General features: G+C 41.4%; 1 protein-coding gene across 1 annotated transcript in view; it reads right to left on the bottom strand.

The window, feature by feature from the left end:
- Positions 1 to 14,101, bottom strand: part of tex264a (testis expressed 264, ER-phagy receptor a) — a 70,586-nt gene extending 56,485 nt beyond the window's left edge. Inside the window, exons 1-2 of the mRNA XM_014988302.2 lie at positions 13,630 to 14,101; positions 4 to 225 (exon numbers count right to left, since the gene is read on the bottom strand). Of these exons, the coding sequence (XP_014843788.1) occupies positions 4 to 225; positions 13,630 to 13,887 (480 nt within the window). The 5' untranslated portion in view covers positions 13,888 to 14,101. The remainder of the gene's footprint in view (positions 1 to 3; positions 226 to 13,629) is intronic.
- Between the last annotated feature and the right edge of the window lie 226 nt (positions 14,102 to 14,327).

The raw sequence follows: 14,327 nt of genomic DNA, 5'->3' as shown, positions 1-14,327 counted from the left end.
CACCTCAATGTAGGAACAGAGTTCCCGATAAACCCTGTGAGCAGCCAGCACGTGGGACAGACTGGTGGTGCAAGGGAAGGCGGTGGTCACCGCATGGCTCACTTCCGGTAGAGAAAACACCTTGAAGCCAAACTTCTCGTAAAGCTTCAGCAGCTCTTCGTCCGGTTTCTCTTCGCCCTCGCACAGGACGCTGCCCACTATGTAGCGACATTTCTCTGGAAGAATCTGAAGGTATAAAAAGGAGGGAAGTGTTTTGGTACTGTGTATTATTTTATTCTTTAATATCTTTACGTTGAAAGTGTACTTTTTGTCCAATATTACTACTGTGATTGTCCTTTCCGAGGTTTAAACTTAAATCCCGAGGCGATTTAAGTTTAAACCTGCCCCAAATACCCGGTCAAGTGAATATAATTTTTATCTATATCAGCCAGGGATTTGAATAATTTTGGTCTTTCCTATAAATCTACAACAATTAGAAAATATTAGTTGTTTTCACTCAGTCATTGAGTTTACAAACCTCAACAGAAAACAGAATACTTACTACTAAACACAGTCACATTAATAGGAAAACTGTTGCATCTTAAAGAACTGGTATGACTAAGCAAGCAAGACTTTCAGCAGATAACAGGACGACTTAAAACGGTACAAGAAAAGTTTATCTTTTTGATTATTCTCACTTTTTAGCTATTTGTTATGGAACATGCTGGAGTTGGACATTTGGAAATGCTGTATAGCCGACCCGGGATGCACATCCCACCAGAAGGAGATCCAGATAAAGACCCTGGATATGCTGGAGAGACTATGTTTCCTGATTGGCCTGGGAACGCCTTGGGGTTCCCCCAGAGGAGCTGACCCAAGCGGCTGGGGAGAAGGAAGTCTGGGTCCCACTGCTTAGGCTGCTTCCCCCACAACCCAACTCGGATTCAGTGGAAGCTCATGGATAAAAGGGTGCAGCCTTTAAAAAAATCTTGGTATCTGGGTAATGGGAAACTTTGGTGCTGGAAGGCCAGTAGACTGAACATTTAAACCTCTTTTACCTCCAACATCTGATTCAATATGTTGGACTAACTCCTTAGCCTGTCACCAAGGCATGCAAGAGCCTAAAACTTATGCAGTCATTTGAATCATATGCAATATACAAGACTCTAGCTGTCAAAGTCTTGAGTCGCCCTCACTTGTTCTTTTCTGTTTTTGTAATGCCAGCTGCACCCCAGACGTCATACACTAAAAATTTTAATCATTTTGTATTTGTTTAAAAATATAAGTACGATGCTCCGTTTTCCTTTGCATTGTTATGGCTGCACCAAGCCTCTTTGGACTTGCAAGTCGCTTCTTGTCAACCGTGGCTCTCAAACTCCCGACAGTAACACGAGTGATCTCTAATCTAGGAGAAATGACGATATTGTGTAGTTCCAGTGTGTTCTTGGTAAGTAAACTTCTGGCCCAAACTGTGATAGTTGCGCTAGCGCTTTGCTCAACGCTGCACCAGCGAGAAGCTGCGTGTGTGGAATTAAGAATAGAAGCCTTTCGATTTAAACATGTGGTGACGTTGCAACCTTTGCATTGTCGTAAGTGTCACTGGGCAGAAGTCTGCCAGCTTTGGTGAACATCTTCCACCAGATGGCCAGTAGACAGGTCACATATGTAGCGGCTCAAATTGCGTCATTGCGGAAAATCCGAGTTGAAGAAAGAAACTGCCTCATAATCTTCTATCTAAATATGATGCAACTATTTTAAATTAGAGAAGATTTAGATTTTCTTTTACAGCAGGACATAAAATGTATAACTCATTGGCCCAGTCAATAAACATAAATTATTAGTATCCCCACCATCTGAACACTTTTTTGCTGGACCAACAACATTTTTATTTCTTTTTTTTTTTTTTTTTAAATACTGGATCAGGACAGCGCTCCTGAGACCAGCAGAGCTTGTTTGTCTCACTTGGTGCTAGTTAAAGAGAGCAAACACAAGCTGGCAGCCAGGCTTGATCTCGCTCACTTAAAAGGTAACTCTGCCAACTTTATGTCTGTTAACGTGCCCACGTGTCTGCATGCAGATGTGATGGAGGCAGAACAGTCGCCGGGCTGGTTGTCAGTCAGAAACGGATCTGACAGAGAATTTCCCACTTGCGTCGACTCGCAGACAGTTTCTGTCTAACAGCCACAGATGGAGAGTGGGAGCTGTTGTTACAAGAGCACTTTTTGTCGCTGTGCTTCATGTTCCAGCCCACTACTTTCTAGGTTCTGCGACATCATTTTTAAATGTCGGAGGTTGTGCGTTTCCAAAATGTAAAAAAAAAAAAAAAAGTACATTATATTATATATTAATTTTTTTTTAGTTTTTAAATGTGATAAACACAATTAAGGCATGTTTAGTTTTCATTCCATTGAATGAAAACTAAAAAAGTAACACAGTAACTCTAAATAAGCAACTCTTATCAGACTTTGGCATAGAGTGCAGCAAAAGTCCACCCAGTTTGCCAAGATCTTATTGGCATGCAGAACGTTAATGCCTGGCGCTTCCAAGTATAATAGCCCACCAAATATTGAATCAGTTGGGATTGCAGCGTTACACACTTTGATGCTATGATTCAATATACTATGCAGCTCTAATTTTATTTCATTTCAACCCGTAGGTCAAGCAAGAAAGCTTGAGTTTCCGTTGCCCGGGAAAGGGTTAAGACCTGCCTGCTGCGGGTTTCTGCTGTGTGACCGGAGCGTTATCTGTGGAAAGATGGCACAAAGTGGGCACAGATGGGAGCCAGCCACACTCATCTTCATGTCCCACCCCCCTCCCATCCCCACATAATTATCACATCTAACCTCACAACACCCGCCCCCCCCCACAACCTCCTTGCATCTCATTTCTCACATTCTGGGATATTTTTTGCCTCCACTCGGTTACTTCAACACTGCGCGGTTTTCACCGTCCTGTTTTGCTCTAGTGTCGTAACTCGAACCCATTCGAACAATCCAGTCAGTGCCCTTTAAAAAAACGAATCGGCGTTACATGCCTGACAACAGTGACTGACGACGTCTGTTTAATGTGAGAAAATCTGCCATCGCCCGACACTGTGCTCTACAGTGAGTCAGAGAACAAAGATCACCTGCCGTTGACAGGGAAATTACTTATTCCAGCCAGCAGGAGGTATACCCACATCTGTTTACAAAGAGGCCATGAGTCACTGCAAACAGAAGCAGCCATGCAGCTGTGTTAGCATTGTCAGAATAAATTAGCGCCACAATGCAATGAAATGCAGATCTAAAGCGGCTCGAAGGGGGTACTCATACCACATATACATTTTTTTTTTTATGTCACAGCAACCTTCAGTGTATTTTTGTTAGGATGTCACATGACAAACTAACAAGAGAAAGAGCATGACTGTAAGGTTGAAGGAAAGGAATTCATGGATTTGGAAAAAAATAAAAAAATAATAATCTGAATAGCATCCAATATGTTGCAGAACTACATTTTGTCGGGGAACTCCTGGAAGTTTTCCCCGTTCATTTTCACATAACAGCTTAAGCTCAGTCGGGTTGGATGGCGAAGCTGTGTGAACCTCTGTGAACGTCAACGTTCAAGTTCTGTTTGATTTGGGTCTGGAGTTTCACCGAAACCATCCTTTTTGTAGCTCAAACTTTATGTTTAGGGTCGCCGACACCGCTCAGCTCAAATCATTTAGTTTTCTTCCAGGCGCGCAGTATATGGCAGCTCCATTCATATTCCCATCAACTCTGACCGGGTCGCTCCTCCTGAGATACGATGGGCCTTTAGATCCGCTTCTCTGATTAATGCTCTCCTTGCCCGGCTGGTCAGATTGTGCAGATGGCTATTTCTTGGCAGCTGTATTATATTTCATTTTCACAGTGATAGATGGTTATGTCCAAAGCTTAGGGTACTGTTTTATTATTCACAACTTCATCCTTGTGAACAAAACACAACCCTTGGTCTTGGTATTCAATAATGTTCTAAAGAAGAAAAAAAAAACCTCAAGAGGCTTTCACAGAACATCTGGACCTAAACTTAAATTAATTTACATAGATATATTTAATTTAATAATTAGGTGACACCAGACATTGTTTGTAATGGATTTTAATTAGGCTAGTCAGATCAATGGGACTGAACTGATGACTGCATGCACAAGTAACTTTCAAATGTTTGTTTTCCTTTTCTTCGTTTGTCTGTCCCATGTCAAAGTGAAACATGCTCGTTGTTGCAAATACTTTTGCAACATTTTTGCTAGAAATATAACTGGTTTGCAGTCAACTTTCTTTTAATTGTGTTTAAAAAAAATGTAGCAGTTCTGACTCCAGTTTCACCTTAATCACCACTGCAATAAAAACGATAGCTGAACATCCCACGCCGACTGTTTTCTCAGTCTGATTTTCCCCGTTTCCACTCGGAGTGATTTATCCGCAGAGATTGTTCAGGATCCCCACCTCTCTCCTCCGTGGACGCATCAAGTGGATTGGCCTGTCAGCGAGGCTTCTGCACAGAGCTACTCCCTGTCAACACTGGAGGTCTTTGATAAGACACAACAGCAAGTATCCAAACACAGAGAGGGATAAAAACTGTCCTCCCACAGTCCTTCCCTCCCTATCTTACATCTCGCTGCATCTCCTGCTCGCCACTCTGATGGACTAGAGTGTGTTAGCCAAACCAGTAGTTCGCTAATGATATCATTCAGGCCTCTAGCTATCATTCACATCCCACACAGTGGCAAGTACAAACAGCCGCCCCGACTGCATCTCATCTCTGCTTCCCTCTAGATAACACACCCCAGAGACAACAGACAATTAGGAGAGGGAGGAACATCACTCCGTGTGCTTGACTTGTCTGGTCTTTTCGACCGCGGTTGTTTTGCTCGTCTGAAGCGCCGCAGCCGCAAAAAGGCAGAAATTTGTTGGGAGGCTGCGGTCCAAGCCGGCGGAGAGGTGTTTTACAAAAAAAGGCGGTGGGTGATTCCATTTTTCACAGGTAGCTGGGGGAAGCCAACTGGGACTCCTGTGGCCTGAGTGAGTGGCAGAACGTGCTAAATAATGGGAAGGCTGTGGTGCTTTTTACCTCGGCAACATAACACTGACGTGTTATGTTTCTGAGCGAGGCTGTCAAAAGAAATTTAAAAAACTGATTCGTATAACGAGGCCTTTTAAGCCCCTCAACGTGAACAGTAAAGGAGGATGCATGAAGACTGCATAAACTTTAAGGTGGCTCTGCAACACAAATGAAACTATTTCCACTTCTTCCCAATTCCCTTAAGCCAAGTCTTCTGGGACTTGTTGGAAGAAAAGTAATTTTAAAAGCAATTCTTTGCGTCGGGCTGTTAATGTGCCTTCGGATGGATACGCAGAAAAGAAATACATGCCAGAGAAACAAGGTGACGAGTAATGAGGATTTATTCCCTTCATCCATTCTGCTCTCAGGCCGACGTATTTTCTTCCTGGTCATATTTCTTGAGCTTGTTTGCAACTTTAGGGCAGGTTAAGGAAGGCAGAAGTTGAAATGCCAATAGGCTGCCACAGAATTAAAGACGCTCATTAAAACAGAAACTGCAAGTAACACCTGGAGATGGATTAGCAGTTTGGGAAATCCCAACTCTCTTTCAATCACACACCCGCACCAAACATGGTCTGGTTACCGGTATACAAACATTCTGAGAGGAGAATGGATGAAAGGAATTAATTAATATTATTTGTTACCTAATAATAAATTGTTTAAAAGTCCATTTAATGAAATGCCAGAAAAAGTGCCTGAGTGACCATCTTTTTTTTTCCCTGTATGGATCCTAGCTATGCAGTACTGCCCCTCCCCCACCTGTTACTCTTCATTGACGAGGTACCCTAAATGACACCAACTATCTGTCGTGTCACTGACAAAAGTCTGAAAGCCAAGTCCATGAAGCTGCTGACTGCACAGGCTGTCTTAGCAGATAGCTCAACTATAATATCAGCTAGCTAGCATGCTTACCAAAGATTACTTACTGAGATGAGCTACCATTGGTACAGTCTTTTAGTTTTACTTGAAGTAGCAACACTGACTTTATCTGAGAACATGTTTGAGAATTTTTACTTTACCCAACTTTTTTTTTTTTTTTTTTTTTACCTTTTTGGATTCAATTAGAGCTCACTCACTAAATAAAATAAGTTACCCTTCAAATTAATATATTATCTTAATGAGACTAGGACATTTTTGATACATAAATGTAAATTAAGATAAGTTATCAACTCCTACACATGGTGAAAAGACTTAAGATGCATTATTCTTACCAAACTGAGGGGCATCGACACCCTTTCTAAATCCTTCCTGGTTTACTTGCTAGACTGGCATCACAGAGACAAATATATATGGTTATCTCTTCCCGAGTAAGAAAAATGGTTGTTTTTCATCCACTGCATAATGTATCTCCTCTAGCTAAAAAATAGTCCTGCAAAGAGGCGACGCAATGCAAGCTCCAATATGTTCGATTTATGTGATAAGAGGAAGATGAATTTATGAGCTGTTGAAAGGGCAGAACATTAGTGTTTTTTTTTTTTTTTTACACTGTTTGTCTTGGTCTGAGCTGCTTCTGTACACGGTAGTTTTTATTTAAAGGATATGCAAAAGCCAGTATATTTGAAATCAAGTTGCAGAGAGAAAAAACTGATTAAAAATGAAGTGTTTATAGGCATAAAAGTTAACTGCATACTATTTAAGGGAAATAAAATCTTTCATTGCGCAAAATTTGTTTCAGTTTTAATTTCAATCCATCATGTTAGGCAGTAAGAGCCAAAACATTTCGAAAGGAGAGACGCTCTTTGCGCCACATTTTCAGAAAACGATCTTCTTTGTCTCCATGTTTGCAAATAAACAAGGAGGCTCATTTTATAATTGGCGCACAAAACCAGCGATCCTGTTCATTTACCAAGTATTAAGTTAATGAACAAATAATGGCTTCAAATGAATGTGAAAATTAAATGAGAGCTTTTTCTAACTAAATATCAATATGCCATCATTATGAAACGGCCCTTAGAGTATCCAAATCAAATTACATCTGCTGTTACGCGGTGACATGCGGGGCCCCGAATGCCCCGGAAGTCAAGATCCAGTGGAAGTCTATTTTCTTCTGTCTTTGCTTTTACCAAGTACAGCTCGGTCCCTTCAGGCTGCGCTCAGACTGAGCTGGTAATTACACGTGGCATCCTGGGAGTTCTGGCATGTATAATTACTGGTGAAGATAAGCATGCTGCTGGAGGCAGGACACAGTTTTCCCCTCCGCCACAGTCGTGGAGATGGGTTACCACTTCTTGGCCAGCTGGACACCGTGGGCACTCCTCCAGCCAGATGTCAGAGCAGGGAGTTAATATGTGGGTGAATAAAATCGTCCATGTCCTGACGGGCGTGCCTCGTTTCTGTGAGTCTCTTCTCTCCCCTTCTTTTTTTTTTATAAATGAACCCATCTTTCTGATCAACTCCGCCAAGCCCACAGCAGCATCGGTATGTACTGTAACCGCGCCGATAACTTTATTACGGAAACCCGGCTAGTTCAAAGGTTGCACCGACCTTTACCCTCGGAACTCTCTTAATTCTTTGGGGTTGTAATTTCAAGAAGGTCTCAAAAAAACAATTTGTAGAGATTTTTGAATAATTTTGACAAGTTAGCCAATCTTCTGGCTGCACATCCACGATGTGAATCTCATATACATCGTAAGAAGGGTTTCCCCCAGAAAACGTACTTAGCCCAGTGGTCCGGGTGCCAGGGAAGTTCACCCGCCCACCATGTTTTTGCTTTAAAAAACGTTAAAAGTCGGCTGGAAACGTAGATATGCTCTCACATCTGTCTCACTGTGTGCTCAGAACAAGCCTTTGTAGTTGCACCGTTAGAGGTTTACATTGAGCAAGCCGAAGCTTTTATACTTGACACGTACCTTGGTGCAGTACTCGCTGAACCCCCCCCCCCCCCCCCAAAAAAAACAACCTTCATAAGGGGGTCATATTCAAGTGAAGCTGCTCTGCAAGAACGCCTCCCAAATAGATCATCTTGAATGAAAGGTGGTGTGTCTGATCTGGGGGGGAGGGGGGAAAGGGGCAACTGAAGCCAGGTGGCCCAGAAATATTCTGCAGTTTGGAAATCCTTCAAAGGTGCAAAACGTTATAGTGTGGAAACCAAAGAAGTCCCACTTTTCTCTAATTAAGACAATAAAGGTTTTCAATTTTAGTTAGCAAACTATAAGCAGCCTGTCTTTTAAGTAGCTGAATGCGTGTTCCTGTAGAGTAGCTAGCACAGCTAATTAACAAGGTAGCCAGAATAAACAGCAGGAAGTTCTGATCTCCTGCAATTTAGCAGGAGGATGTTCCATAATTTTAAGTATATATGTAAAAATATATAATGTATACAATGTAACATTTTTGCGGCTGTAATAATAAAAGGTTGTGTTATTTCGACAGAAGCAGGGATTCGCAGAGAGAATCTTATCCCAGCCGTTGCCTCCGCCGTACACATGAATAAGGTGCTTCATCACAGAGAGAAAAATATCGCCTGAGCACAGTCTTGCATAACATTGACTTAAAAACCTGTGGGACTGCACTCCAGAGCATCAGCGTACTTATTTCTCATTTTATATCCAATTTTAAAAGCGGGCACCTTCTTACCACGAGCCTCCCTTTCATGTTGCTGCTGTCGACAGACAGACAAGCAGCGGTAAAATGGTAGTAAATTTTACCGGGGAGTGCAGGGATGCTCGGCGCTCTGATCTGAAATTCCGATTGATGAGCAGGATCACTGCAAGGCTCCCGAGGTGGGTGAGAATACTGCCATTTTTTTTTTTTTTACACCGCCGTCCTCCGCAGCACTTCAACACCTTCCCCCTCCAACCCCCCGTTTCTCCCTGCCACTCCCAAAACACGTCTGTAAATTTCCACCTCGACCGTGTCATGAAGGGAACACGAGTGGCTCGGCACGAGAACGAGCGGGAAGTAAGAGGTCTGACGTATCTTCCGCACAGAATCATTTATAGTTTAAAAAAAAAAAAAACTCCACCAACTCAGATATGCAGCCTGTTACTCCTGAGAGATCAATGAAACGTGTGTGCCTGAGTTTCAGCTCTCTAATACTTTATCAGTTTATTTCTCATGGTTCAAAGCCAATCATCTGAACGTTATGCGACGCACACACTTCATTTTCTTCTGGAAATTTCTTGCAGAGCACCAAACAGGCAACACGCATTAAGATTCTTCACTCCTTTTATTTCTGCAAGACAACAAAGAGCTAAAACTGAGAAACAACAATTTTTTTTTTTTTTGTGTGTGTGTGTGTGGTTTTTTTTGTCCTTATTGTTGTGATTGCTTGACAAGTTAGCCAACCTACTAAGTTGCTGTATTCGTAAAACCTTGATGGAGAGGTGTTTTGTAACAGCTGCAGGCCTTCATGCAAACACAAACGGCGTGTGCGTGATCATAACAAGCAGGGCAAATAAGATGAATAGGATCTTTGCATCGACATCACAACAGATCAGTAAGCTAATCAAACCCTTCTGGAACGTCACAAAGAGCCACACATACAGTCAAACGGATTCAGGCAGCGCATTGAAAGAACACTCTTTAATTGGTTAATGTGGGTTAGCTTTAATTCTTAATCTTCAGGACTGGCACCTATTAGCTTCCATCATGCTCATTAAATAAGGACTTTACAGCCACTGGAATAATAGATAACTGCAAATGAACTGCTGATAATCACATGGATCAAGAGTCAGACCTCAGATAAAGACCACTGAATTAGGGCAGCAGTCATCAGCTGCTTAGCCAAGAACGAAATTCAGTTTTATTTCGTTAGGATGAAACTGGCTAATGGACGAGTCACGTTTTCTTTGCCATTATAGTAAATTACATTCAAAGATCTATGGTTTGGAGGATGCTCCTGCTCCCTGCATAAACTCAACAACCAGAAATGCCAAGGATGCCATCTAGTGTCCACCACGGCTCGCAGTTGTCTATTTAGAAAACAACAATGAGAGAATAGATGTGGGACAACATTTATTTCTGCCATTCGTCTGGCGATGTGCTGTGTGCACAGCAAAATTGTAGCCCAAAAGTTGAAGTTTGGTTCAATCAGACTATTAGTATACAACCAATACTTAAAACAAAATCCTGCAGCTCCTTCAGGGCTGTTGATGGCCTCCATGTTGCCTCTCTGCCCAATTTCTGTCTTGATTTGATTTTGATTTTCGAGTAGATGGTACAATCAGTTGAACAGCCTGAAGGATAACATGGAAAGCCCATTTAAACAATGGTTTCCAGCATGCTCAATGATGCAACGCAACGTTTTAAAATTAATTTCTGGGGGAAAAATAAAACAAATTGTTATATTATTGTTGCTTCAAATTTCCTCCAGTTATTGATGACTCTCGTGTGTAAAATGCCACTTGGACAACTTCACTTCATTCAAGTTCACTAGACCTGATGGAGGATGAAACCTCAAGTAAATGCTGAACCTCTTTTCCGAGAGAGATTTGATTGCTTCAATCTTACAGAGTGAATGTCAAGTCAAAGGTAGAAAAGCTTCTCTTTTTTACATTTTGTTGAAAAAAAAAAAAAACATGGGATTTTGAAAGTACTGTGAACACTTTTATATAAACACTAGCAGCTCTGAAGAGCTCAGAACATGGTTGGTGAGCGGAAAACAACTTGTCATTAAACTCATTGTAAAGATTTCCTAAAATTAAACTATGTAAATGAGTTAATACAGAAAAGTCACCGATTTGAGATTTCAAAAGGATGGCAGAGCGGCGAAACAGTTACAGTTTCTAAATCTAACAATCTTTCAGAAGTCCATCTCAAGACGCGTTTTGATCGCGTTTGCTCAACTTTGAGAAGCTCGGATGAAAATCAAAGTCTTTATGGGAGAATGAGAGTTCTGCAACGTCAAACCAGCAATTACTGCCAGGAAGGAATTTCATCTCCAAGCCAAAGCTCCGCTCCATCGAGCCTCTCAGTTTCACTTTGTTTTCGTTGTAGGTGGCGACACTTACAAAACAAACTAAAGGGAACATCACATAATTAAGGTGTTAGACATTTTATGAGCGCTAATCCCTCAGGCATTGCTTAAACCTGCAATAACATGCAGAAGTGTTATACAATCAGATTTATGCGACGGTAATTCACACAGAAAGCTGCGGAAGCTTTTCGTGTGAATTATCTGGCCTCCCAGACCAGACAGTCCACGTAAAAGGATCATTTACACTCTCAGGAAGGAAAAAGTCACGAGGCCGGCACAGACCTCCGGCTCTTCAAAAAACAGCAGAAAACCCTTCTAAGCTGGCATTGCCTCGGTTTTCCACTGGAATGACTCAGAGGCGGCAGTGCGACGAAGAAGCCGTGACTTAAAAAAAACAGGACAGAGAGCCGGTGGGTGTCAGCAGAAAAACAAACACCGTCTGGTCAGTGTGCCACAGACTCTGAGGATCACAAACTTGAGGCTTGGCGCAGGCAGCTGAGCCTGAATAAACATTTCCAGTCAGACTCTGAACCGATCCGTCTGTCGATTGTCCACCGAACAGACTGACCGGTTGGCTGCTTGTTACAGCCAACCGGTCAGAGTGTTGGCTGCTTCAATTTCCCATGTTGTCTACCATATGATCTAACCCTCCCAGCTATATAAAAAACTAAACAAAACAACTAATGACTCATGCGACTTAAAGTATAAAAGTTGTGTCTAGTTATTCTTTCCTTTTCAGTCAGCTGTTTATTGTTTGGATGGACGCTCCACCCACATCAGCCAGGATGTCAGACATTCTCGTCTAACAAGCAGCTGTTGTGAGGGACGTTTCTTGTTGACCGAAAACACAACTAGCGAAGAGAGTTGGAAACAACCCCGCTATGCAAAACTTGGTTTGGAGACCGGTTACACCTGTACAGTAAGAATCGCGGTCAAAACGCCCACAACGCTGTTCAGAGATCACTTAACTGACCACGTCTCATGTTCTCATTCGGAGCCTTGCCTGCATTTTTAAGTTAAGAGACAGGCACGTTGCAGGAAAGAGCCTGGAGCTGCAGATGAGCGAACGACGGGGGGAAAAAAAAAAATAAAATACCAACAGTGCAACGTGGCAACTGAACAGCTGACTGCTTTCCTCATTCAGGCCCAGTTCCGTAAAAAGACAAGCCTGCACGTTATTCCCTTGAGCAATACACACACACACACACATACAACTATGTCTCCTTTAATGTTTGCACTACACAGACACAATCATTTTTAATAAAAAAAAAAAGACATATTGTTGCAATTAAACGGGTAGTCGACGACAAACGCAGATTTAAAATCTTTCCACAAATTTACTTCAGAAAACCCTTTAAAGCACAGAAAGGATCTCTTTTTAAAGTTGTTGAGTAATTTTGGAGAACTTCAATATGTAGTTTTAGATTGTAGATATTTTTTTTTTTTTTTTTTGCTCTCATTAGAATATTTAAGTTTTGCCTTAACACATAACAGTGCATTGGATGCAACACACGCCCACACTGACTTGACACTGATGCCCAGGATTTGTACCAGTTGTCAACTTTGTACTAGCTGGTAAATAGTAACTTCAGTGCAACCATGTAAGCAATTAACTTCGGCTTAGATTTGCAGATTACACAACATGTAAAAGGCATGGAAAAAAAACAAACAAACAAGGTCTTTAAAATTAAAATCTTCTACCAAAAAACTCTACTATAATAGTGCTATAGTGCTTAACGTGATAAAACTTTCTTGTTTTATTCCCACTGAGGTTCTTAAGTTATTATCAAGGGATTTTCTCAGATTACTCAAAGCCTCATTTATTCAATTGTTTATTCCTTTACAACATTAGAAAAGATCATTTGTTAGATTTTTATGACCACATTTTTCTTCATGTCAGTAAAATTAAATATTAAAAAAAGTTTGCCTGATTTTTTTTTTTTTTAATTAATGGAAAAAAAAACCTTCAATTCATGTAAATCATTTCTTCCAGTATTCTTTTATCTCCCCTTTGGCTAGATTAAATAGTTTATTTTGTGAGCCTGTCTAAAATAAATGAATGTATAACAACAATTCAAGGAATTTTTATTGAACATATTGAATTTTTTTTATTATTATTAATTATTCACACAATTAAGGTCTTTTATCCACTATTATGCACGGTGATAACATTTTTTTGAATTTAAATTTAAAAATCTGATAAGAGTTTGTGACAAAAGCTTGGAGTCATGATGAATGGGAACAGTCTTGTAATTCTTTAATTCTCTGTTGAACAATCTTTCTACTGAATTTGGTATTGAAGCCCAAAAAAACGAAAAATACCAATTCTCTTGATATTTCTGACTGTATCTCACTCAAATATCAAATTGAGGTTAAACCATATCTTACCACTAGATATTTTTAGAATATGAACATGAATATTGATATAGATCTTTGTTAATACATATGCACACTCCATCTAAAATCCAAAACTTGTTGAATGGTCATGTCAGTCCTCAAATCATGCAACTTCCTGAACGCCAACCTTCTGACTTTTGTCCAGGTCAAACAAACCGTATCTCCATAACTTTACCACCTTATCAGCACGCAGAGTACACCGTGTTTCACAGTTATGTCATGGGGTCAAGTACAGTTAAAATGCAATGTATGGGGGCTCTCACCTTTTTGGGGTCATCGTAGAAAATCCCGATGGGCCTGAGGTTGGGGCCAATGCTGTAGGTCTCCGTGAAGGCTGCACCGCTGTCCTTGTAGGCGCCCTGCTTGAGCTTATAGGCGACAGTGACGTTCCTAATCGGAGGAGCCCCCGTTTTAACGACCACCTCCGAAAGGAGCCCCGAGTACACCAGCAGCCCACCGACCGTCAGCACCAAACACAGCAGGAGGAAGAGTATCAGGAGCAGCAGGACCGAATCGGACATGGTGCAGCTGAAGTCAGTCAGGGCAAATCCGAACCGTTCCCTCCAAGACACACGACAACAGTGACCGTCCAAGCAACACAGAGAAGCGCTGTTGTTTCCGTTAAACGCGACGCAGTGGAGACTGTTACTAGCATAAAAACAAAACAGAAAGCTAAAGCCCTGCGCTGGAAGTCTGGAAGGACCGTTCGGTGAAGGTATTTCCCCAAACAGTGAAGCACGCTTCCTGGATGGTCCATTGTTGCTCGTTCAGGAGGGGGACAGTCGCTAATATAAGAAATATCAAGCTAATTTCTCCTCTCAAGTTCCACCAATAAAATACAAAGCATTTATATTAGTTAGAGAAAAACGTGGAATTCCCGTTGTTAAATTTAATTACTATTCAGAAAGACGACAGCAAAGGTTTTAGCAGCACATAACCCCCCTATTTAACTGACTGTGGT

Source organism: Poecilia mexicana, unplaced genomic scaffold (assembly GCF_051168715.1).
Source record: "Poecilia mexicana isolate PSO_F unplaced genomic scaffold, ASM5116871v1 scaffold_5, whole genome shotgun sequence".
Taxonomy (NCBI): Eukaryota; Metazoa; Chordata; class Actinopteri; order Cyprinodontiformes; family Poeciliidae; genus Poecilia; species Poecilia mexicana.
This window is presented reverse-complemented; position numbering and strand designations above follow the sequence as displayed.